This window comes from Pristis pectinata, chromosome 15, assembly GCF_009764475.1.
Source record: "Pristis pectinata isolate sPriPec2 chromosome 15, sPriPec2.1.pri, whole genome shotgun sequence".
In the NCBI taxonomy this organism is placed as follows: Eukaryota; Metazoa; Chordata; class Chondrichthyes; order Rhinopristiformes; family Pristidae; genus Pristis; species Pristis pectinata.
This window is the reverse complement of record NC_067419.1, coordinates 406,653-433,858: the sequence shown is the minus strand read 5'-3', so window position 1 is coordinate 433,858 and position 27,206 is coordinate 406,653. Positions and strand designations below refer to the sequence as shown.

Genomic DNA, 27,206 nt, shown 5'->3' with positions numbered 1-27,206 from the left:
AGTGCACAGCCCCACACCTGGGGAGGGAGAATCCAGCCTCAGTGACAGCAGTATGGATTGACCAGAATGATCCCGGGTTACATTATGTGCAGAGATTACCACCCTGGGATGTGGAAAGTTGAAAAGTGATCCAACGGAAGTTTCAGAATGTCAGAGGGATCAGGTGGAGGAGAGGGAGAGAAACTATTCCCCCAAGAAGTCTCGCACTCAGGGGCAGAGTCTGAGCATCAGAACTGGGAGCCACAGCCTAGATCTCCACAGCGTGAGGACAAGTCCATTGACGATGTTTGTCTCACTGTGTCCAGCATCCAGACCCAAACAAACTGCAGCAGTCAGTGCATTGTCACATCTTACCCTCAAATCATATGTCAAACAGCACATCCGGAACTGACAACCGTTTATTGGTTTCACCATGGTAATTGTAACCTAAATACAGAGCAAAATAACCTGTTCACAGTTCAGTTTCAATTTGTAAACAATGAGTGGCAGGTTAAATAATCCATTCATCACTGTCACTCTGCATCAGGGTCACCACTGACTACAAAATCACACCAGGGTAGTGTGCGAGATGACTGCAGACCAAGAACCAACTATTGAGATATCAGACAAATTAACACTATATCGACAGGCTGCAACAGGGACTGGAGTAAAAATCCCAGGTGCACCATCATGAGTAATGTGGCCAAAAGAGTTCTCACCCGGCATAACCCCACCCAGGTCACAGAATGCCATTACTGTTGTCCCAAACTGATCCCCACCTGGGCCCTTCCTGTCAGTGCAGCTCCCCAGGGCCAAGTGGACGGGGTCGCTGAGTCATGAGGCAGCAGAACCACCCCTGATACTACAGCCCTCTCAGCTCAAGCTCAGAACCAGTACAGCCGCTCGATGTTAAATCCACGGTGCAGCCGTTTAAAGGGGAGGGCAGGCTGTCGGCCAGAGGTGTTCCCATCCTGAGGGTGGTGATGTTCCTACAGTGAGATGTTTACAGGGACACACTCAGTCCTGGTCTGAGTCTCTGCAGTAACTTCAGTTGATTCTCTCCACTTGAACTGAACTGATTCTCCCACAGCCTGAAACAGGTTGAAGAATAAAGAGGAAATAAACAGATTGTACAACAGGGTCAGTAACAGGGGACTGGGGTTAACAGCAAAACTTGGGCACAAATATCACCAGAAAAGCCCGTGGGTCTGCTGATAATGGATTGCATTAATACTCACGTGATCAGCTCCAGATTCGGGAGGGTCAGTCCAAGGTGGCAGAGAGCAGGGACAGATCGGTCTGTGAAGGAGTTTTTCCCCAAGTCCAGCACTGTCAGTGAGCGGTTTGTACCGAGAGCGCAGGTGAGATCCTCAGTGCAAGAATCTGTGAGACCAAGATCCCTCAGCCTGGAGATCAAAGAGAGTGAGGGTGAAGGACAAAGAGACAGAAGTCAGTGCAAATCCCCAGTGTCCAGTGATACAATTACTGATCTCACAGGTTGAAACTCTCTAGTCTGGCACCCTTGGGACCTGACCGGTGCCGGACTACAGAAAATGTCAGACCACACAAACTGTGCCCTGGGCTTCCTGTGAGCAGGAGAGCTGCTTTATTTAAGTACAGGACACTGCACGGGTTAGTGAGGGTTGTTCCCAAGGACCGTCGGCAACCCAAAGTTTCAATAAATCAGAAACTGTCTGCTGAGACTGCAAAAGTAGGTTATTTAGGTACAGATGTCAGTTAAATTTAGATGGTAGTGGGAAAATCAGTTAGGCACAGATCTGTTCTGTATATCCAAAATGTGGCAGAATTCCTGTCCAATGTGTTTCAACATGTATAATGATCAGTGTCAGACACCCAGTGATTGTAAACACAATCTCTCACAGTCTGGTTACTTACCCCAGTTTCTGTATTTTACACTCCGGGTTTCTCAGAGCCACAGACACCAGTTTCACTCCTGAATCTCCCAGATCGTTTTTCTCCAGTCTAAACACAAACGGAACAAGAAACAAACTGATTCAAGCCCCTTGTCTGCGATACTTTCTCTCACTCAGGATTAAACCCTTCAGGAAATAAACGTCCAGATTTCTCCTCGCTGTCAAATACCCTCACTACCCAGCTCCCTGTTATTCATGGCATGTCAGGAGGCTATTTAGTGAGGAGCTGTTTGTGTGATGCCCAGAAACTCTGCTCACTCCCTGACAATTAGAAGTGAGGCCAAGAGCAGGGCAGAGCCACCCATGGGGAGGGGCGATGGGAACAGAACCACCCACTCTCAGAAAGGGGGGGGCCGCCAATAATACAAGTTGGGGGAGGGAGGGGGGCGATAGCCACACAGAGATGTTCCTGCTGCCTCTCCTGATGACATTGACAGTCCTGATCTGTTGCTTGCCCTACCTCCTCGGTAAGAGGGTGGGATGTGCTGAATGCTACTGTTAGTGTGTCTGGGTGCTGGAAACAGTGAGACAAAACGGTGCCAGTGGACAGCAGGAAATGTGACTAATTACAGTTAAATCAATGGCCATTTTTTACTGATCTGATAAAGTCTCCAACATCCCTTCCCAAGATGTGAATATCACCTGTCCTGGCCCAAACATGAAGACCCATGGTCAAGAAAGCTCACCAACGCCTCTACTTCCTTAGGAGGCTAAAGGAATTTCGCATGTCTCCGTCGACCCTACCTAATTTTTATTGATGCACCATAAAAAGCATCCTATCAGGATGCACCATGGCTTGGTATGGCAGCTGCTCTGCCCATGACCGCAACTACAGAGTTGTGAACACAGTTCAGTATATCACGGAAACCAGCCTCCCTTCCATGGACTCTTGTCTACACTTCTCACTGCCTCGGTAAAGCAACTAATATAACGAAAGACCCCACTCACCCCAGACATTCTCTCCTCTCTCAGCAGGCAGCAGATACAAAAGCACGTACCACCAGGCTCTAAGACCACTTCTATCCCACTGCTATGATACTGAATGGTTCACAAAGAAGATGGACTCTTGATCTCACAACCTACCTTTTTTAATCTTGCACCTTATTGTTTACCTGTACTTTCTCTGTTGCTGATACACTTTACTCTGCATCTGCTGTTTTTTTTTACCTTGCACTACTTCAATGCACTGTATAATGAATTAATCTGTATGAACAGTATGCAACACAAGCTTTTCATTGTACCTCAGTATATGTGACAGTAATAAACCAATTCCAATTCCTTCAGTCCATGGGGAATTGCTGACCAATCCTCTGGTTATTTGTCACAATTGGTCAGAATCTACTTCTCCAGAGTTTTATCCAAAATGCTTCTTTTCCTTCATAATGGAACAACAAAGTGGGGCAATTTTACAATTGAGAATAACAGACAAATGAACAGTTACCGCAAAACTTGGCACTTGTGCAGCCCAGGTCCCAGCTGCTGGAGTCCTTCACACTGAATGTGGCAGCCCCACAGATCAAGGTGTTTTATTGTATCACATAGCCCAATGACACGAGACAGGACTGCGCAGTCAATCGGGGTCAGTCGCAATCCAGTAAATGAAAGCATTTGCACAGATCCCAGTGTGGCCTCAGCCACTCCACAATTCTGAGACTCAAACAGGTAATGCAATGTGTTCAGGAGGCTCCTTTTACCCGTTTGACTCCATGCATTTCCAATCTGGCATTTAACCTCCTCTTTCACCCAATCAATCACTTGGCAGGTTGTTTGATGAGGAAATGGACCCAGAAACTCCTCCAGGTCCTGAGCTGACCCCGGGGATGAGAGACCAGCAACAAAACGGAGAAATACCTCAAATCGACCATCTGTTGTACTGTGGGCTTCACTGAGGAGTTTCAGGATATCCCTGGGATCTGGAGTCAGGAATTGTGCGAGTGCAGCTACAAACTCTTGGATGGTGAGGTGTGGGAATGTGTACACCACGCTCCGAGCAGAATCCTCTCTCTCCAAAAGTTCCATCAGGAACCCGGACAGGAACTGGGAAGGCTGCAGACTGTACTTGATCAAATCTCCATCTGTAAACACAATTTTCTTCTCGGACACTCCTGTAAAGGCCATCTGACCAATCCTCAGTAACACATCACAGGGGCTTTCAATCTCACAGCTGTGATTTTTCAGCATGTTGTAAATATAGTAGGAATACAATTGGGTGATGGTCTTGGGAACTCGCAGTGGGTCCCTGTCTCTTTGTGTGAAGAAGGGGCCCAGTGCCAGAGCAAGGATCCAACAGTAGGAGGGGTTGTAGCTCATGGTGTACAGGATCTCGTTCTCCTCCACGTGTTTGAAAACAGCTGCTGCCACCATCTGATCTTCAAAAAACCTACTGAAATATTCCTTCCGTTCCTCACCAACAAATCCCAGGATTTCAGCCCAGACACTGATCTCCGCCTTTTCCAATAAATGTAACGTAGTGGGGCGGGTGGTCACCAGCACTGAACACCCTGGGAGTAGTTTGCGCTGGATTAAACTGTACACAATGTCAGACACTTCGCACCACCACTCGGGATCTGGGCACACATGCTGCGGTTCTGCATCTCTGCAACTGTCAGCAAAATTGATTCTGTCCTTGAATTCATCCAAACCATCAAATATAAACAACAATCCCTCTGGGTTCTTCCAGACCTCTCCCAGGATATTCCCAAAGTAAGGATACTGACCCAGAATCAGTTCCCTCAGGTTTATTCTGTCTGTAATGGAGTTTAAATTTCGGAATTTGAAACTGAAGACAAACTGAAAGTGTCGGAATATTTTCCCCGTGGCCCAGTCATAAACAATCTTTTGCACCATTGTTGTCTTCCCGATCCCAGCCACTCCAGCCACTGCTGCCGAACTCCCAGCTGTGGATTTACTCTGAGAGAAGTTGCTCTGGAACAATTGATCAGTCTGGATATTTTCCAGCTCTCCCTGGAGTTGTTTCTGTCTGCACTGCTCATGGTTTTGTCCCCTTGCCAGCAGCTCGTGTTCCACAAGTCTCTGATGTCGAACAGTAGAAATGACTGTGAGCTCAGCGTATCGATCAACCAATGGGTAAACCTTAACCTTCTCCCTCATCAGGATTGTGTTCACTCTCAGTGTTTCAGTTTGTGCCCGGAGAGTTTCCTTGTGTTTCTTCTGAGCATCTTCCATGAAAATTGATAGGAAATGCCACATTAGAAGTCTCAACTCAATATACAGTATACGAGTTTACAGGAATAAATACAGTGCTTCATGAATATTCGTACAGAAAGCAAAAGTGACTTGACATTGAACAGTGGCCAAGGAAGTATCTGATCCTCACATTCTGACATTAATAGAGCTGTGAAGGTGAACATTCCCCAAAGATCCCCACCATCCAGGCCATGCCACCCTTCTTGCAGCTACAGGACATACAGAAGGCTGACGTCCCACACCTTCAGGTTCAAGAACAGCTACTTCCCTTCAACCAGTTGGTTCTTGAACCAACTGGCACAATCCTAATCACAACAGCTTAGCAACACCATGACCATTTTTGAACACTTTGCAGTAAAATGGACTCTTTTGTTCCAATTGTGTTCTTTCTTGTAAAATTTATGTTTAATTTATTTCCCTTGTGAATGCTGCTTTTATGATTCTATGTGCCTGTGATGCTGCTGCAAGTAAGTTTTCCATTGCACCTGTGCATATTACAAGACACTCAACTCTGCCTTTGACTTTAATGTCCTCTCACCCCTTTAGTAGAAACCTTCCACTACAACAACAGCTATCATTTTCCTTGTAGACCAATCTTTATGAAGCCTTGTGGACCTGGTGCGAAAAGATGGGGAGCAGAGCATTGGGTTTCCTGGTGAAGGGATGGATTCACCACTGTTACATCAAAGCAATGTGCAAGAAATACTCAGCAGGTCAGGCAGCAATGGTGGAGAGAGAAACAGGGTTGATGTTTCAGACTGATGACCTTTGATTAGAATCAGAAATAGGAAAAACATAATGTCCCCAGGGAGGGATGGAGAGAGGGACAGAAACATCTGCGATGGGGGTTGGGGAGTGACCAAGAGAGTCTCGATGATGCATTCTATGCTAGCGAAGGCCAGAAGAGGGTGCTGAAGGCTTGGTAATTCCTACTGATCTGTCTGGTTTGGGGCTGGGGGGTGGTGGGGAAGGGTTCTACAATAGGCGAGGCAAGAACAAACAACGTTGGAATGGTGAAGAAAGCCAATGGGTCAGGCAGCATCTGTGGATAAAGGGGAAAGTAACCAACCTCTCAGCAGACAGTCTGGAGAGGCTGTTATCTGGCAGTGGTGTGTTCAACATTGAGCCCCAGAGTGCTGTCACATGCCCTGTCAGGAGATGACATGTTGTTCCTTGAAGCTCACTCTGGACTTTGCTGGAACAACACAGGAGATCCAGTCAGAGAGGGGTATTTAAAGAGAACAACAGTCATAGTGTGGGGCATTGGTGCAAGATATTGAAGGAAAATGCCAATTTATATCAAGGGTAACAGGCATTCAGTGTGTCAGGACCCTGCCAGGTGTGTGTGGGGTTTCCATAGCGTGTCAGGACTCTGTCGGGGGTACGTAGGGTTTCCAGTGTGTCAGGGACCTGCCAGGAGTGTGTGGGGTTTCAAAGCGTGTCAGGGCCCTACCAGGCGCATGTGGGATTTTTCTGTGTAGAAGGACCTTGCTAGGGCTGGGGGCCTGGATCAAACTCACAGCTGGATTTGCCAAAACACTACATTGAGTTGTTTGCACAGTGTCAGAAATTGTATGAATTTTAACTTAAACTCAGACTGATCGTGAATTCCAAGTCCTCTAACATCTGAACTCCCAGATTCTGCCTGCCTGTGAACAGCTGCAGTTGAACATCAATAGCGTCAGAGAGCACAGAAACAGGCCCTTCAGTCCATGCCTGGTCCCATCTACCTGCACCCGTACCATATCACTCCAAACCCTTTCCATCCACGTACCTATCTGAACCTCTCAAATGTTACAATTGGACCCGTATCTACCACTTCCGCTGGCAGCTCGTTCCACACTTGCACCACACTCTAAGTGAAAAAGTTCCCCTCAGATTCCCCTTAAATATTTCACCTTTCACCCTAAACATATGCCCTCTAGTTCTAGTGTCACCCAACTTTAGGGGAAAAACTCTGCATGCATTCACCCTATCTATACCCCTCATAATTTTATATACCTCTGCAAGATCTCCCCTTAATTCTCCTGCACTCCAGGGAATAAGTCCTAACCTATTCAACCTTTCCCTGTACCTCAGGTCCTTAAGTGCTGGCAATATCCTTGTAAATTTTCTCTGCACTCTTTCAAGCTTATTGATATCTTTCCTGGAGATAGGTGACCAGAACTGCACACAATACTCTAAATTCAGCCTCAACAACATCTTGTACAACTTCAAAATGACATCCCAACTCCTGTACTCAATGCCCCAAATTATGAAGGCCAAAGTGCCAAAAGCTCTGTTTACGACCCTATCTACCTGTAACGCTACTTTCAAGGAACTACGGATCTGTATTCCCAAGTCCCTTTGTTCTACCACACACCTCAGAGCCCTACCATTCACTGTGCAAGTCTTACACTGGTTCGTCCTCCCAAAGTGCAACACCTCACACTTGTCTGCATTAAATTCCACCTGCCGTTTTTCAGCCCATTTTCCCAGCTGGTCCAGATCATGCCGCAAGCTTTGATGCCTTCCTCGCTGTCCACTATGCTCCCAATCCTGGCGTCATCCGCAAATTTGCCGATCCAGTATACTAGGTTATCATCTAAATCATTAATATAGATGATAAACAACAATGGACCTAGCACAGCACACCACTAGTCTCCAGTCAGAGACAACCACCTACTACCACCCTTTGGCTTCTCCCGCTAAGCCAATGTTGAATTCAATCGGCTACTTCATCCTAAATGCCAAGTGACTTAACCTTCTGGACCAGCCTCCGATGCAGGACTTTGTCAAAGCCTTGCTAATGTCCATGTAGCACGTAGACAACATCCACTACCTTTCATCGACCTTCTTGGTAACCTCCTCGAAGAACTATAAGATTGGTTGGACATGACCTACCACTCACAAAGCAATGTGGACTATCCCTAATCAGGCCCAGTCGACCCAAATACTTCTATACCCTGTCTATAGAATGCCTTCTAATAATTTACCCACAATGGACCTCTGGCTCACCAGCCTATACTTTCCTGGCTTATCCTTAGAGACTTTCTTGAGCAACATTAGCCATCCTCCAGTCCCTCACCCGTGGCCAAGGATGTTTTGGGTATCTCTCCCAGGGCCCCTGCAATTTCTGCACTAGCCTCCCACAAGGTCCGAGGGGACACCTTGTCTGGCCTTGGGGATTTATCCACCTTCATTCACCTCAAGACAGCCAGCACCTCCTTTTCCATAATCTGGATGCAGTTCCTGACCTCACTCCTCAATCAAGAGCAGTGAGGTCCTGGACTGTATCCAGATATGGTAAATTATTGGAATGTATTCCACATGACAGGATATATCAGTATTTGGACAAACAGGGCCTGATTCAGGAGAGGCAATCCTGTCAAGTAATTGGTTTGAACTGTATACTTCATCTCTCACCTTTCAGTTGTGGGGATAAATCACATAAACCTCGGCCAATGGTCATGTATTCGTGCGGATCAGGACCTGTTTGAAATTAACAAGGTTTCACAAAATCAGACCTCACTAACATTGTTAAGTCTGCAGTGTTTCAATGCATTTTTTATGTTCAGTGTGTTGTTTTACTGTACCGAGCTCCAGAACTTCTTTCAACACTTTGTCCAACTTTGCCAACTCATTCCGCATTTTCACAAAGGATTCCCACACCACTGTCTGGGACTGGGAGCCTTTCTCCATTGCCAGACAGAGGAAGAGTGGGGAACTCTCTATCCAGTTTTCCTTTTCTGTGATTTCTGTGACTTTCTGTGAAGAAAGACAATGAGTTTGAGTAGTGATGGAGAGACAGAGAATGGAGAAGAAAATATCTGCTTAGTGATGGGACATCCCAGTGGTTTTAAGAACAGGAACAGTCACTGGGCAGCCCCTTCACCCGCTCTCTAAATCTCTGGATTCAGTCACTAGCAGCAAAACACGAACTGTAGAAATTACAAATCAGAGTATTATTGTGGCAGAGTTTGGAATCACTGACACAGATTTAACACGATTATGTCCTTCCATCTCCAACATTCCATCAGATTAACTCACTTGGACAAAATGTAACTCACTTGTATAAAAGCACAAAATTGCAGGTGATGGAAATCCAAAATAAAAATGCTGGAAATACTCAGCAGGTCAACCGCCATCAGTGGACAGAGAATCGGGGTTTACCTTTCATCTGAAAGGGACCCAGTGTTCCCCATGTTAAGAATACAGTTTACTGGCATGTGATGATTCATTTCATACTGAGCAACAAGTGAAATCTTCACAAGCTTACAAGCGAAGTATTTTACTTGGTGGAGATAGCTGGAAAACAGCTCCAACCTCTGCTGGTTCAATCAGAGGCACCAACCAATAAAGAATGAAATATCCAATCACTTCAGTAGTCCTAGACTGTTTCCATTGACACATCCACTGCTGATACAAAGCCGTAGCAACCTGGACCATGCATCCAGCAAGTGGATTTCTGCAGGGAGGATTTCCATCAACATCAAATACAATCCAGATAAAAACACTTACAGAGCAGGAATGGACCCAAGAGAAACGGAGTAAATCCGCAGATGCCATTAAAGATGATGAGGAGGAGGGACGGTAAGTGAAGGGAGAGGTTCAGGGAATGAGTGTCACAGCATGTGGGGTAAAACAACCAAATAACCAGTGCTGTGTGTACACAGAACAGGCCAGGTTCAGAGCAACAAGCATTTCCAGCAGCCAGGTCAGTGGTGGCAGTGGGCATGGAGACGGATGGAAAATGCTCTGTTTACTCATTCTGGGATGTGGACGTCACTGCCAAGACCAACAGTTACTGGCCACCCTGAACCATCCCGGGAGAAGGTGGTGACTGACCACATTCGTGACTTGCTGCAAATCCTGGTGAAGAAGCACCCACAAACCTGTTGGAGGGGAGTTCCCAGATGAAGATCCAGCGCAGGAGAAGGAACGGTGGGAAGTTTCCTGGTGTGGATGGAGCGAGACTTGGAGGGGAACCTGCAGGTGGTAGTGACTCTCTATGCCCATGACCCTTGCCCTCCTAGGTGGGAGACGTTGCATGTTTGATAGGTGCTGTCAGAGGAGGCTGGGCGAGTAACTGCAGTGGGTTCTGTAGGTGGGACACACCACAGCCACTGTGCACCGATGGCAGAGAGAATGTTCCCAGCGATGAGTGAGGGGTTTGATCATGAATAGTGTTCTGTTCCTTGTAGTCTTTGCAGCAGTGCTCCAAAAAGCACAAGGAGAATATTCTGTCAGCTCCTGACATGCTGGAGGACAGCAGAGAATATTCCGTCAGCTCCTGACATGCCGGAGGCAGTGGGAAGGCTGTGTGGCATCGGCAGGTCATGTCACAGTGTACCTGGCAGTTGGAAGTAGATCAGATTATATTGGCTATCACTTGGCCAGTCTCTGGGACAGCTCTGCAGATTCTGGTTTATCACCTTCACTGTTTTAGGGGACCCTGCAGGGTGACCTGGGCCGATGTACCGACTTTATGTGGATCTGTTGAGTGAGTTAAGTTTCCCCTCATTATTACATTCTTTTGAAGCTATTTAGTATCAGTGAATGGATTCCAAGGCCATGAGGCATCAGTGGAAAGTCAGTCAGTTGACTCTGTGTGGGAGTCATGTGACCAGACAGGTGTGGGTGGCAGGGTTCCTTCCCCAGATGAGAGCAGTGATCCCAGTGGGTTCAGATGCCAATCTGACAGCTGCAAGTTCCTTGTGGTTTAGTGAACAGAACTGAATGTGACCAAGTGCTTTGAAGGTCCTGATGCTGGATCACGGTCCCCATCTCACTGCGTAAAGCACGGTGTGATTGGGAGCAGCAGGTGATCCTGAGTCTATAGTTCTCAGCTCCACACCTCACAGGTTTCACTTCCGGTGCCAGATCTGTCAGAGGCACATTATTCACAGATCCACGTCACCACTGCAGTGAACAGGAATGGGAGAAGGCGAGTGAGTGTGGCCCTCTTCTCCATCCCCTTCTGATGCTGGCAGTTCTGTGACAATAAACTGACCTGCCATTGGTCTCCCACTCACCTGATGTTCTTGTCCATGGAAGTGTCCCTCCCATTCTAACATGCAGCTGAGCCTTTGAACTCCCTCTTCAATCACCTGCGTCAGTCTCTCCTGATAACCATCCCACTGTGGCAGGAACTGGGAGATTGTAGACTTTGGATCTGTGAACAGAAATTGTAGTGTTTAACTTCAACATCACAACACAACCCCCACCCCACAATGCTCCCTTGCCACTAGCCCCACCCTCAACGGGACCTGGACAATGAAACTTTCTCCTTCAGTTCACCAATATTGTCACTGCCACCGAGGTCAGTAGGAAGTGGGTGAAAAATATTCTACCTTCTACACATCACTCAGTGAACCCCTCCCACATTTACAATATTCACTAGTAACAAATTCCAGTAGGAATTACATTATTCCCATCTTTCTTGTGGAGCTATGCACTCAGGTTCTTCATTAACAGCTTCCTGCAACATCTGTTCCTTTAATATGCTCATTCTCAGGATGTGAACATCCCCCAGAGGGCTGTCAGTTATTGTGCACCACATTCCAGAGGGAGGGAATCCCTCCACTTTACAGGGCAGCTGGGAATGGGCTGCATTAGGTCTGGGGTCACATGTACTCCAGGGGTAACAATGCCAGGTTCCCACCCCCGAATGGGATTCTGACTCAGTTTGGTTCTGAAGATAATTCAGCCATTGCATGCTCACCAAAACAGGCACTGGCCTTTCACCACAGATTTATTTTATCTCTTCACATTATTCCAGACACTGGTGGGATTCAAACCCACTTGTGCATAACCCAATAAATGCCACCATATCCACGATTTAAATGTCTCCACATCCCTCTTCTTTAAGTTGCCATTTTATCCCTATGACCAAGGTATCAGTCCCCATTCCTAACAAGCCCAGATATCACCATGTTTGGCAAAGTCCTGGCGAAACTTCTGCAGAATATTTTGTGTCTGCCTTCACAGACAACACATAAGCTTTCTTATTAATAGTGGATGAGAAGCTTGAAGGAAATAACATTAATCAAAAGACCAGCATCGATGACATAACTCCCTGGGACCTGACGGCCTGCATCCTGAGGTTCTGAAGGTGTTGGTGAAGGAGACAGTGGAGGAAGTGGTGGCCATCTTCCGAGATCCCAGAGATTCTACAACAGTTTCCACCGGTTCGGTTGGAGGACAGTGAATGTAATCCCACAGTTTATGAAAGGAAGCAGAGGGAAAATATCAGAACTCGGTAAAATGCTGGAATCTATGATTGAGGAAGTGGGACTTCAAAAACAACAAGGATTGGACAAAGTGAACATGGATTTATGAAACATAAATCATGAGCCACACAGCACAGAAACAGGCCTTTTGGCCCAACTCATCCACGTTGACTGTGTTGCCCAATGAGCTAGTCCCATCTGAGCACATTTGGCCCATAGCCCTCTAAACCTCTCCTATCCATGAACTTATTTAGATTGCTTTTAAATGTTGCTTATGTGCCTGTCCCAACCGATATTTCGGACAACTCATTCCAAATACGTACCACCTTTTGAGTGAAGCAGCTGCCCTGATGCCAGTTTTAAATCTCTCACCCTGCATCTTAAACCTATGCCCTCTTGTTTTTAGTGCCTCCTCCCTGGGAAGAAGACTACGTGCTTTCACCCTGTCTACGTCCCTCATGATTTTACATACCTCTATCACCCCTCAATCTCCTACATTACTAGCCTATCCAACCTCACCTTGTAACTCAGGCCCCCAACTACAGGTAACATCCTGGTAAATCTTTTCTGCACTATTTCTAGTTTAATAACATACTTGCTATAACCGGGGGACCAAAATTGTTCGCAATACTTCAAGTGCGGCATCACCAACATCTTATATAACTGCAACATCACTTTCCAACCCCAGCTGTACACAGTGTGTGTGACCAACGGGAAGAGGGGATCAAGTGTCTCATAGCCAAGCTCAATAATACTACAAAACAGTGTTGGCGCGAGGAGGAATCGGGGAGATACACATGTTAATTCAATGAGCAATGACAGTACAGATGGACCATTGTGTCAGGTCATCCTGCTGGTTCAAAACCGTTGAAAGTGGAGCGTTTGGTAAATCACTTTGTTGCATTCGCTCCCAAGGCCGCGGTCTCTCTGCTGAGGGGCAGTGAGAGTGATAAAAATGTGTAACACTCCTTGCAGCTGAAGGAATCAGTCCCTCAGGCAATGGAGGAAGTCATTCACCTAAAGTAACTGAACACAAAATAACAAACTGAACGTCACATCCTCCCAGCTTCATTATCAAAAGATGAACCCTGTACATTCAGACACATTTTTGAAGCATGAGGCAGCGATCCCAATAATTGCTTTTATACCACCTCTCAGATCTCTCTGTGCACTCAGTAAATCCACTGCCAGCTCCAACATTTCAGAACACTGAGCAGTGCCACATCCACAGAAGCAGGTCAATAAAACAGCTGCAAATATGCCGTGTCAAAAATACATTAGAACCCAATTAAAATTAAACAACACTGAATTCTGTGGGGAAACCCTCGAAGCTCGCTTCTTTGTCCAGCTGAATCATTGTTTTAAAAACTATTGGGATAAGGAGACCTTTGAAAAAACAAAATAGGCCAAAGTTGGCCCAGCCAAATCTACCCTGTAAAATCTTCCCCACAAACACTTGGGGACATGCTCACCAACTGGGATAAACCCCACACAGCCCATTCCAGGAGTCTGCACCATCAAGTCTGGACCAGGAGAACATTCAAGCTCGGTGTGAGTCACCATCCACCCTTAATATTCAGTGGCATTGCTGTTATATCGACCACTATCAACATCCTGGGCAGTCACGACTGACCAGAACCCAAACTGAACCAGACATGTCATGACTGTTGTTACACCAGAAGGCCACAGGATGGAACCCTGCAGTGAGTGACTCATCTTCTGACACCCTAAAGTTTCCCCACCATCTACAAGGCCCACGACAGGAATGGATGCAGCTCCCACACCACACAGGACAACGCAGGCTGCTCGACTAACAGCCAGTCAATCACTGGGGTAAATGGGCCACCTTTAGATTAACCATCAGTAACTGGTCTCCTGCTGGGCCTCGACTATCTACAACATTGGATGAGGGGACCAAGTGTAACGCAGCCAAATCTGGTGATGACACAAGTCTTGGTGAGTTCACAAACTGTGAGGGAATCACAGAGCATCTGTGGAGGGAGAGAGATGGGTTCATTGAGGGGGAAGTTGGCAGGTGGGAGTGTAATGTGGGAAAGGGCAAGGTTCTCCAATTTGGAAAGAGCAATGAGAAAGCAAACTTAGTAAAATGATGTTGGACCAAACTGTGTTTCAGCACAAAGGTACCTTGGAGGGTGACACAGTGAGACTCCGGAGCTGCCTGTATGGAGTTTGCACCTTCTCCTGGTGATCACCTAGGTTTGCTCTGGTTCCCTCCCACATCCCAAATATCTAGGTTGGCATGTTAATTGGCCATCGTAGATTGCCCCAAGTGCAGAGGTGAGTGATAGAATCCCCGGGGAGTTGATGAGGATGTGGGAGAATAAAATGGGTGTGGGTACAATTAATGTCAACATACTTCTGAGGGGAACTGACAATGCAGATCCTGAGAGAAGATTTCCCCCACTGGCTGTCTCCCACCCCAAGAGGCAGAGTTTCGGAATAAGCTGTCCCTGATTTAAAATGGGAAAGGAGGAAATTTTGTCTTTGAGGGCAGCAACTATTTGAAATTCTCTGCCCAGATAGTTGTGAAGGTGGATGCACAAAATATATTCTGGGAAGGTATTGCCAGATATTAGGACTAGAAAGGAGTCAAAGGGTTTGGGGGAGGAGCAGGAAAGTGGTGGTGAGGACGCAGCTGCAGCAAACAAGCCAGCAGGTTGAGGGTGCGATGTGCTATTCCTTCTTCTGCTGTCCACCTTTAACATGCGTTCGCTCCACCAGTGACACACTGTGGTGACACTGGCTACCAGCTGTAAAATGACCTGGAATTACCTGCCTCATCCATTCTGACACCTAAACCAACCAGAGCCTACACCAAGGGAAGCGGGTACAGGGGACACCACCATCTGCAGCTACACTTCCTCCAACACACACCTTGGAAATACACACAGCAGGTACCACGTTCCCATCTCCCACCAATCCCCCATATACACACCCACCCACCACCCCTCCTCTCCTGCCCCACAACACACCCCTTTGCTCCCACCCACCCTATTTTCTCCCTCACCTGCTGCTCATCCCACAAGACCTCCTGTTTCCCCCCCACCTCTGCTGCCCCCGCCCACCTCACCTGTTCCTGGGTCGACACTTGACGTTCCCTTGCTTAATGAGCCTGTGACGAGAGGAGTTGCCTCACTTGGGCCAGTTCCAGTGTCTCTCATGTCACTCTCTTCAGTCTGACTTTGTTCCCTTTCCCTTGTGGCTGGATCCTCAGCGACACTGCCCTCAGTCCGACCATGCTTTGGTGTTGAGGTTCCCAAGTCCCGATCATCATCCCTTGATGAATCAACTGGCAAAGATCGCTTGGAAACTCTCTGTATCAGAGTTAATTTCCCACCTGAAACATCATGAATTGGAATTGGTTTATTATTGTCACATGTACTGAGGTACAGTGAAATACTTGCCTTGTATACCATCCATACAGATCGATTCATTACACAGTGCATTGAGATAGTACAAGGGAAAACAATAACAGAATGCAGAATAAAGTGTCACAGCTACAGAGAAAGCGCAGTGCAGGCAGACAATAAGGTGCAAGTGCATAGTTCATTGTAAGCGACATCACAGGTAGATGGGATGATGAAAAATGCATTAAGCATGCTGGCCTCCATCAGTCAGGGCACCGAGTACAGGAGTTGGGACATTTTGTTGCAGTTGTATAGGTTGTTGGTGAGGCTGTACATGGAGAACTGTGTTCAGTTTTGGTCACCCTGTTTTCGGAAAGACGTGGTTAAACGAGAAAGAATACAGAACAGACTTACGAAGATGTTGCCAGGTGATAGGGAGAAGTTGGCCAGGTTAGGTCTTTATTCCTCGGAGTGTAGGAGAACGAAGGTGACCTTATAGAGGTTTATAAAATCATTAGGGGCATAGATAAGTTGGATGGTAGCAGTATTTTCCCCAGGGTAGTAGAATCCAAAACTAGGGGGCATAGATTTAGGGTGAGAGGGGAAAGATTTAAAAAAGGACCCGAGGGGCAACCTTTTCACACAGAGGGTGGGGAATATATGGAACAAGCTGCCAGAGGAGGTAGTTGAGGTAGGTACAACGGCATCATTTAAGCAGCACCTGGTAGGTACATCTGGGGTTGGGGCTTAGAGGGATATAGGCAAACACAGGAAATTGGGACTAGCTGGCTGGGCACCATGGTCAGCATGGACTGGTTGGGCTGAAGGGCCTGTATCAGTGCTGTATTGCTCTCTGACTCTCCATTACACCCTGTGTGCAGTAAACCCATTCCCACTCTCCTGGATCATCTCCTGTATCACTCAATGTTCACTAATTCCACATGGAATTACCCAGTCCAGCAAAGTGCCATAGAAGACAGCGACCACTGATCTCTGGTTACAGTGGCCTCTGTCGCCACTGCTTGGAATTTAAATTCAGGTAATTAATCAAATGACTAAATAATCTGGAATAAAATATCATTACCCACAGTGGCTAGTATGCTGCTACTACAGACTTCTCCTACAGACACCCACATCCTGTGAATCCTCCCAACTTTAACACATCTTTTGGTGACTTCACTTCCACTGCACCATCATGTGGGTATGAAACATTGACTCCAATCTCCTTTTAGTTTACAAGACCAGTGTGCATCATAGGTGGGGCTGGAGACTTTTATATAATCACATTGTAAAATTGTCTACAGTTCCTTATTTGGGCACACACTCTCCCTTCACTTGCCGACACACTTACTGCAACCATCCACAAACTAACCAAGATGTAATGTACCAGTACTTCATCGAGTCCTTCCCTCCCCCCTCATCTCCACTGAATTACAGTCCAAGAAGCACCAAGCTTCTCCCCTCCTCTCCTCAAGATAAGGACATACAAACGTGAACCTAGGGCAAGGCAATTGTTTAATTCAGAAGGAGGCAATTTCTGGCGCAACTGCTCAGTTGAGTTTCACTCCCAATATGACTGGAGAAAGTATACAGTTAATGGTAGGCCCCTTAATAGCATTGAAGTACAGAGTGATCTTGGGGTCCAAGTCCATAGTTAACTGAAAGTGTTTACACAAGTGGATAAAGTGGTAAAGAAGGTGGCATGCTTGCCTTCATTGGTAGGGATGTTGAGTACAAAAGTAAGGAAGTCAACCTACCAATATATAAAACTTTGGAGTATTGTGTGCAGTTCTGTTGCCCCATTGTAGGAAGGATGTGGAGACTATGCACAGGATGCAGAAGAAGTTTACCAGGACACTACCTGGATTCGAGGGTATGTGCAATGAGGAAAGTTGGGAAATCGGAATTGGTTTATTGTCACATGTGCTTAGGTTTAGTGAAAAACTTGTCTGGCATACCATTCATACAGATCAATTCATTAACAGTGCATTGAGGTAGTACGAGGCAAAACGATAAAAGAATGCAGAGTAAAGTGTCACAGCAACAGAAAAAGTGCAGTGCAGGGAGACAAGATACAAGGTCATAATGAGGTAGATTGTGAGGTCAAGAGTCCAACTTATCGTACTCGGGAACCGTTCAATAGTCTTATAACAGCGAGATAGAAGCTATACTTGAGCCTGGTAGTACGTGCTTTCAAGCTTTTGTATCTTCTCCCCGATGGGAGGGGGAAGAAGAGAGGATGTCTGGTGTGGGAGGGGCCTTTGATTCTGCTGGCTGCTTTACCAAGGCTCTCCCAAGAGCATCAGATGCTGAGGGGAGATCTGATAGGGGGTTTTCGAATTATGAGAGGCATGGATAGAGTAGACAGTCAGAATCTTTTCCCTAGGCTGGTAATGTCAAATACCAGAGAACATGTTTTTAATGTTAGAGAGAGGAAGTTGAAAGGCAACATGAGGGGCAAGTTTTGTTTTAAATGCAGACAGTGGCAGGTATCTGGAATGGGTTACCAGGGGCAGTAGTGGGAAGCAGGCAGTTTGGTGGATTTTAAGAGGCTTTCAGATGAAGGGAATGGAGGGGTATGGACTGGTTTGCAGCAAGAGGACATTTAGAATAAATTGGCATCATGGCCGGAATGGCCTGCCCAGTGCAGTACTGTTCTTAGTTTACTGACATTAGCCTTTCAAAATTAGGTGCCAAAGTTATTTTAATTACTTGACCGAGTATTCCAACAGGCCTGGCTGGATTGAACATGTATTTAGGGATTGTTATTTAACTTGTTGGGCAGAGCAGTGGTAGATCAAATGTAATCCTGATGATACATTGTGGGGGTGATCAGTTGAGGGCAGGACATGCACCATGAATGCTCGAGGTCTAGGGAGTACTGAGGAACACAGAAACCTTGGTGTACGAATCCAAAGTTCCCCGATGTTGGCAGTGCAGATAGATGGTGGGGTGAAGGAAGCAGACAGGATGTGAGCCTTCATTAGGTGGGGCAGAAAATACAGGTGCAGGACATCTTGGTACAACTTTACAAAATGTTGATGAGGCTACATTTGGAACAGCGCGCACAGTTCTGGTTACCACACAATAGGAAGGACGTGAATGCACTGGGGCAGAGGACATGCTCCAGTCCTGAGGAAGGGCTTTCAAACTGAAACATTTCATTTTCAAACTGAAACTGAACTCTTTCACTTCCAACAAATGTGTTCTGACCTGCTGAATATTTCCAGCATTTCCTGTGTTTTACATTTCTAGCATCTACAATGGCTTTGATTTTTCACCAGGATATTGCTTGGGAATAAATGCTTCAGTTATGAGATGGGTTGGGCTTGTCCTTGGAGCAGAGGAGACATGATAGAAGTGCACAAAATTATGGTAGGCATAGACAGGGAGAAACTTAACTAGTCATAAGAGTCAGAGTCATACAGCATGGAAATGGGCCCTTTGGCGCATGCTGACTAAGATTCTCTTCTAAGCTGGTCCCATTTGTCTGCATTTGGCTCATATCCCTCTTAACCTTTTCTATCCATGTACCTGTTCAAGTACCTTTTAAATGTTAATGCACTCAACCACTTCCCTTGGCAGCTCATTCCATATACTGACCACCCTCTGGTGAAAAAGTTGCCCCTCAGATTCCTATTAAATCACTCCCCTCTTATCTTCAACCCACACCCTCTAGTTCTTGATTCCCCACCACTGGGAAAATAACTGTGCACATTAACCCTATCTATCCCCCTCATAGAACATTACAGCACAGTACAGGCCCTTCAGCCCACAATGTTGTGCCAACATTTTATCCTGGTCTAATATCTATCTAACCCTTCCCTCCCACATAGCCCTCCATTTCTCTATCATTTTATACATGATTTATATCTATACATGATTTTATAAACCTCCATAAGATCGCCCCTCATTCTCCTACACTCCAATGAAATCTCCCTCCATAACTCAGTCCCGAGATCACATTTCTGTAAAGATCCTCATCACTCTTTCCAGCTTAACATCTTTCCTATAGCAGGGTGACCAAAACTGAACACGACATTCCAAATGTGGCATCACCAATGTCTTGTACTGCATCATAACGTCCCAACTTCTATACGCAATGCCCTGACTGATGAAGGCCAGCACGCCAAAAGCTTTCTTCTCCACCCTGCCTACCTGCAATGCCACTTTCAGGGAACCATGTACTTGCACTCCTTGGTCCCTCTGTTCTACAGCACCTCTCAGGGCCCTACCGGTGACTGTGAATGTCCTACCCTGACTAGCCTTCCCAAAATGCAACACCTCGCACATCCAAATTGGAGCTAATTCTGATAAGTGCCATTCCTCAGCCACTTCCCCAGCTGATCATTCTGTAAATCCTGAGAACCATCTTCACTGATAATGACACCACCTATTTTAGTGTCATCTGCAAACTTACTGACCGTTTTATACATTCTCTTCCAAACTATTGATATAGATAACAACTAGCAATGGGCCCAGCACCAACCACTTGGGAACACCACTAGTCACGGGCCTCCAGTCAGAAAAGCAACCTTCCACCAACACCCTCTGTTTCCTACCATCAAGCCAACCGTGCATCCAATTTGCCCGCTCTCCCTGGATCCCATGTGAACTTTCCATAGCAGCCTACTACATGGAACCCTATCAAAGGCTTTACTGAAGTCCATGCAGACTACGTACCGAGGAAAGAGGTGTCTAAGACTGGAGGACATAGATTTAAACAAAGGCATGAGAGGTTTAGAGAGATCTGAGGAAAAGCTTTATCACTCAGAGGGTGGTTGAAATCTGGAACATGCTGCCTGAAGTGGTGGTGGAGGCAGGTACTTTCACCACATTTAATAAGTGGATGAGCATTGAAATTGCAAGCTACAGTCAGCTATTAACCAAGTGCTGATAAATGGGACCAGTACAGACAGTGAGTCGATGGTCAATATAGGCACAGCGGGCCAAAGGACTTTTTCCGTGCTGTATGATCTCTGACTCTGGATGTGCTAAACGAAAGATGGTCATACCGCAAACTATTTGTTTCAAAACTCCACACCCCTCTCCAACTTGAAATAAACCGGACTGTACCCCTTTGTCCCCATTGCTTGTAACTGTTTCTGTCCAGGTATCATACAGAGTTTGGCAGCTTCTGCTAAACAACTGGCAATGGGTGAAGCTCCTGTGCCTTTTTCCATCGATGTTGTTTTCTTTTTGCAAAATGTCAGAACCAGTGATTAAATCTGGCCCTCTACACTGTGTTCACATCCAAAAGCATTGCAACTTGAACTATGTCACTAAGAGTCTGATGCAGACCCAACCCCTGCACTCTGCACATGAGATCACATCTCTCCTGCTTCTGATATTTAAAATACCCGAGGAATAGTTTTTAGATTCAGATTGAAGGTTATGGTAGACCTCACAAACCATGACTACCCACAGCTGGTTCCACCTGTTGATGCTTTCCTCTTCCCTCCTTCTCCAGGGAGGCTGTATCTCTACACAAACTGCTCGCCTGAGAAGTTTGCTTATACCTGTGACACAGGAAACCCCATCACTGTCACTCTCCTGTTACTGTGTCTGACCTGCTCACCCCCGGGTATCCTCCTGCTTCCCGCTCACTATTCCTCAGCAAGCTGCTCTCCTCACTCACTGTCTTTGAGCAGATCACAAAAACCCAACAAAGATGATTTATTGGACAGTTCCTGTATCCCTCCATCAGTACCGTGCTTCTCCTGGAGATGTTAACCCTCTCTCCTCAGCCCCTTCCCTGTTCCCTTTTCCTTTGTGAACTCCGGGTATTCGCACCAGCTCCAAAAGGATACTAAGTAGAGTTTTTTTAAATATATAAGGAGCAAAAGAGAGACATGGGTTGATACAGGACCAATCGATAACAGTGCAGGAGAGATTATAATGGATGATAAAGAGATGGCAGAAGAACTAAATGAGTATTTTGCATCAGTCTTCACTGTGGAGGACATCAGCAATATACCAGTTAGTCAGGGATCTCACGGAATGGAACTGAGTTCAGTTAAGATTACTAGAGAGAAGGTGCTGGGAAAACTAAATGGGCTAAAGACTGACAAGTCTCCTGGACCAGATGAGGTGCATCCCCGGGTTCTGTAGGAGGTGGCTTTAGAGATAGCGGAGGGATTGGTGACAATTTTCCAGGAATCGATACACTCCGGCATGGTTCCAGAGGACTGGAGGGTTGCAAAAGTAGTTCCGCTGTATAAGAAAGGTGGGAGGCAGCATAAAGCAAATTACAGACCGATTAGTCTGACGTCGGTGGTGGGAAAGTTATTAGAATTGATCCTCAAGGATGAAGTTATGGAATACCTAGAGGTGCAAGGCAAGATAGGTCCTAGCCAACATGGTTTCGTGAAGGGAAGATCCTGCCTGACCAATTTATTGGAGTTTTTTGAAGAAATCACAGGTAGGGTGGATAAGGGAGAGGCGGTAGATGTTGTGTATATAGACTTTCAAAAGGCCTTCGACAAGGTGCCGCACAAGAGGCTGATTAATAAGATGCGAGCTCATGGAATTACAGGTGAGGCCTCATTTGGAATACTGTGCCAGTTTTGGGCCCCACATCTTAGGAAAGATGTGCTGATGTTGGAGAGGATTCAGAGGAGATTTACAAAGATGATTCCCGGAACAAAAGGGCTTACATATGATGAGCGTTTATCGGCTCTTGGACTGTACTCACTGGAGTACAGAAGAATGAGAGGGGACCTCACAGAAACATTTAGAATGTTGAAAGGACTGGACAGAGTAGATGTGGCCAAGCTGTTTCCCTTGGTGGGTGAATCCAGGACTAGAGGGCACAATCTTAGAATTAGAGGGTACAGGTTTAAAACAGAGATGAGAAGAAATTTCTTTAGCCAGAGGGTGGTGAAGTTGTGGAATTTCTTGCCATGTACAGCCAGATCATTGGAGGCGTTTAAGGAAGAGATAGATATCTAATTAGTTGGGGTATCAAGGGATATGGGGAAAAGGCCAGAAATTGGGGGTTAGAAAATTCCGCTCCCCACCCCTCGCCCCCCAATTTCTCATTTCTTTCTTCCCTTTTCTTTGGAGCAGACTCGATGGGTCAAATGGCCTACTTCTGCTCCCTTGTCTTGTGATCTTGTGAAAACTGTCAGAACATTTATATCTCACAGAAGGCTGTACAAACCCGTGTCCTTCTCTGATGCAGAGGTCACTGAACCCCGTTCCCCATCTGCACTTTCCGCCATGCTAATGACAGGTACTCCCAAATTCTGCTGCTCTGCATTAAACAGAATGTCAACAGGAGGGTTAGACAATAACTAAGATGCAAAAGATAAGATTGCTTTTAGAAATGAGACAAACTGTCTGGTCCAATGGATCAGATCCTCCCTTGTTTACAGAATTTAGTTCTATCTCGCACCCACCCTTCCCATGTCATGCACCGCACCGTCCCATCCTCCGGGACCCACTCTCTCCATTTCACACACAGTCCGCTTTATCCGCCTTAATCAGGCCCTCACGACCCTCTGCACACACGTAGGCACCGCACCTCCCCCACCCTCTGCGCCCACGTACGTGTTGCTCCACCCCCCACCATCTCAATCCACGTTAACGCCACTCCAACCATTCCACTACTCCCACCCACACCTAACGCCACCCACCTTCTGCGCCCACACAGGCACCGCTCCCTCCCCCCTCCTCTCCTCTCCCTCCCCCTCCACCCTCTACTGCCCCTCCCACTCCACTGCCCACCCCCCTGCCCTCTCTCCCACTCCCCCTCCACCCCGCCCTCTCTCCGACCCCACCTCCACCACCTGCAACCTCACCCCCTGCCTCCTCTCCCACCCCCCGCACCACCGCTCCACCCCTGCCCCCTCTCCCACCCCCCCGCACCCTGCCCCCTTTCCCAACCCACCCGCACCCCCCTCCACCCCCTGCCCCCTCTCCCCCTCACTCCCCCATCCACTCTGCCCCCTCTCAAGCCCCGCTCCACCCCCTGCCCCCTCTACCCCCTCACTCCCCCTCCACCCCCTGCCCTCTCCCCCAACACTCCCGCCTCCCCTGCCCTGTCCCCCCTCCACACACTGCCCCCCTTCCCCATCCACCCCCTGCCCTCTCCCCGTCACTCCCCCCTCCACCCCCTTCCCCCTCCCCCTCACTGCTCCCTCCACTCCGCCCCTCTCCCCCCTCTGCCCCATCAGTCCCCCATCCACCTCCTGCCCTCGCTCCCCACTCTACTCCCTGCCCTCTCTCCCACCCCCGGCAATCCCCCCTGCACCCACTGCCCCCTCACTACCCCCTCCACCCCCTTCCTCCTCTCCCCCCCACTCCCCCCACCACCCGCAGCCCCCTTCTCCCCCCTCCATTCCCTGCCCCCTCCCACCCTCTACACCCCACTCCCCCTAGCCCCTCTCCCTCCTCACTCCCCCTCCAACCCCTGCCCCCTCTCCGACCCCCACTCCCACCTCCACCCCTTGCCCCCTCACCCACACTACCCCTCCACTCCCTGCCCTCTCTCCCCCTTACTCCCCCCACCAGCCCCTGCCCCTTTCTCTCCCTCACTCCCCCTCCACTCCCTGCCCCGTTCCCCCACACTCCCCCCTCCATTCCCTACCCCCTCTCCCACCCGTTCCCTCCTCCACACCCTGCCCCCTCCCCCTCACTCCCCCATCCACCCCCTGCCCTCTCCCACACCCCTGCACTCCCCCTCCACCCGATGCCCCCTCTACTCACTCACTCCCCACTCCACCCCCTGCCCTCCTCCCCGTCACCCCCCCTCCTCCTCGGCACTCCCCCTCCACCCGTGCCCCCCGTCACTCCCCCCCAAACCCCTGCCCCCTCCCCCCTCACTTCCCCTCAGCCCCCTCCACCCCGGCCCCCTCTTACTGCTTGCTGCCCCCTCACTCCCCCTGCCCCCTCTCCCCCCTCCCCCCTCCCCCACCTGGCCCCTCACCCCCGCCACTCGACCCTCCACCCCCTGCCCCCTCACCCCCCCCACTCGACCCTCCACCCCCTGCCCCCTCACCCCCCCCACTCGACCCTCCACCCCCTGCCCCCTCACCCCCCCACTCGACCCTCCACCCTCTGCCCCCTCTCACCCCCCCCACTCGACCGTCCACCCCCTGCCCCCTCACCCCCCCCTCGACCCTCCACCCCCTGCCCCCTCAACCCCCCACTCGACCCTCCACCCTCTGCCCCCTCTCACCCCCCCACTCGACCGTCCACCCCCTGCCCCCTCACCCCCCCCACTCGACCCTCCATCCCCGCCCCCTCACCCCCCACTCGACCCTCCACCCCCTGCCCCCTCACCCCCCCACTCGACCCCACCCCCTGCCCCCTCACCCCCCCCACTCGACCCCACCCCCTGCCCCCTCTCACCCCCCCCCACTGGACCGTCCACCCCCTGCCCCCTCTCCCCCCGACTCCCCCTCCACCCCGCTCCCTCTCCCCCCACTCTCCCCTCCACCCCCTGCCCCCTCTCCCCCCACTCCCTCTCCACCCCCTGCCCCCTCTCCCCCCACTCCCCCCTCCACCCCCTGCCCCCTCTCCCCCCACTCCCCCCTCCACCCCCTGCCCCCTCTCTCCCCACTCCCCCCTCTCCCCCCTCCACCTCCTCTCCCCCTCCCTCCCCCCTCCACCTCCTCTCCCCCTCCCTCCCCCCCCTCCACTCCCCCCTCCACCCCTCTCCCCCACTACCTCCTCTCCCCCTCACTCCCCCTGCCCCCTCTCCCCCCTCCACCCCCTGCCCCCTCTCCCCCCACTCCCCCCTCCACCCCCTGCCCCCTCTCCCCCACCATCCCCCCTCTCCCCCCTCCACCTCCTCTCCCCCTCACTCCCCCCTCCACCTCCTCTCCCCCTCACTCCCCCTCCCTCCTCTCCCCCTCACTCCCCCCTCCCTCCTCTCCCCCTCACTCCCCCCTCCCTCCTCTCCCCCTCACTCCCCCCTCCACCTCCTCTCCCCTCCACCCCTGCCCACCCCACCCCTGCCCCCTCACCCCCCTCCACCCCCTCTCCCCCTGCCCCCTCTCCCCCTCACTCCCCCCTCCACTCTCCCCTCCACCTCTGCCCCTCGCCCCCCTCCACCCCCTCTCCCCCACTCCCTCTCCCCCTCACTCCCCCTGCCCCTTTCCCCCTCCACTCCCCCCTCCACCCCGCCCCCTCTCCCCTCCCCCTCCACCCCTGCCCCATCTCCCCCTCCACTCCCGCTCCCACCCCTGCCCCCTCCACTCCCGCTCCCACCCCTGCCCCCTCTCCCCCTCCACCCTCTCCCCCCTCCAATTCCCTGTCTCCTCACTTCTCCACCCCCTGCCCTCTCTCCCACCCCCCCCGCACTCCCCCCCCACCCCCTATCACTCCCCCCCCACCCCCTATCACTCCCCCCCACCCCCCGCAGCCAGGGGAACCACAACTCACTGATCCCACTCGGGTCCTGACTCATAACTAAAATCGGGCTGCGGGTCACCGGAGGGCCCGGCGGTTCCAGCCCTGCCCAGAGAAGCTCGGTGCCGCTCCCCGAGCACCAGCGCAGCCCTTCCCCACTCCAACCCGCCCCCAATTCACACAAACCCGAATCGAGGCCCCGCCTCACCGCCGCCCGAACAGGCCAGCCGCCGGCATCGGCACCGCGCCTGCGCCCCCTCGGTGGCTGGAGGACCGAAGGGACAGCGGGTCTGGCCGTTCGGCCCCTTCGCTGGGACACCCACATCCTCTGCCTCAAACCACCCAACTGACTCCAGGAGAACTGCAATGACCAGAAAACATTATTTCCTCAGCAATCGTCTGTTTAACTGATTCAGCCACAACTGCCCATCAGAGGAAGGGATGTTCATGGTCCACTTTGTCAGGTGTTTACTAATTCACTGAGGGTAGACACCTTTGGTATTTATCATTTACATCATGGAGCCGTTTCAATCACACAGTACTGAATTCAGTGTTACTTTCCTTCTTCGTTCAACCATATCAGTAAACCCATGTTTACCCAAACAATAAGCAACGAGACCCTGCACTGACCAAAGCCGCCCCAGACCAGACCGTCCTGGGAAGTCCTCCCCAGAAACATCTGGGGTTCTGTGCCCCAGCCCGAGACAAACACTGCCCAGTCCACCAACCACACGGCACAGCTGGGTACACAGCAGTTCCTCAGGGGGACTTTAATTCAGTGGTGAAACCCGTGTCCAACTGAAATTACTGAAAACGTTGATTAAAATGTTTTTGAAACGAAGGGCTGCCCACCTACATCTGACGTCACACAGGCTGCCCAACCACTTCTGACGTCACACACGGACCGCCCGGCTCGCGCTGAGACGGTTCAACGGCCGAGCGCGCCCACCAACCGCCACCTGACCCTCCAACTGTCAAGAGAGAAGGATGGAGCAACTTTGTTTCCATTGGTTAAAGGAGATGCCAATCACTGGTTACAACCATTAGCGAAGGTGGACCCACCGAGGGGGCGTCGCCCCCGCAGATCCCGCCTCCCGCTCTCTCCCCAAACTCCCGGTGAAACCCGAACAAACCTCAGAGCAAATGTGCCG

The 27,206-nt window shown here is 49.7% G+C and overlaps 1 protein-coding gene across 1 annotated transcript; it reads right to left on the bottom strand.

The window, feature by feature from the left end:
* Window positions 1–380: 380 nt before the first annotated feature.
* Window positions 381–26,380, bottom strand: LOC127578522 (NACHT, LRR and PYD domains-containing protein 3-like). Its single transcript, XM_052030661.1, has 10 exons — window positions 26,089–26,380; window positions 22,862–22,954; window positions 15,423–15,689; window positions 11,135–11,274; window positions 8,696–8,867; window positions 8,526–8,591; window positions 3,355–5,092; window positions 1,876–1,962; window positions 1,218–1,385; window positions 381–1,070 (listed from the first exon to the last, which is right to left on the bottom strand). Exons 1-10 carry the CDS (start codon window positions 26,378–26,380, stop codon window positions 983–985), a joined length of 3,111 nt encoding a protein of 1,036 aa, XP_051886621.1. The 3' UTR covers window positions 381–982.
* Between the last annotated feature and the right edge of the window lie 826 nt (window positions 26,381–27,206).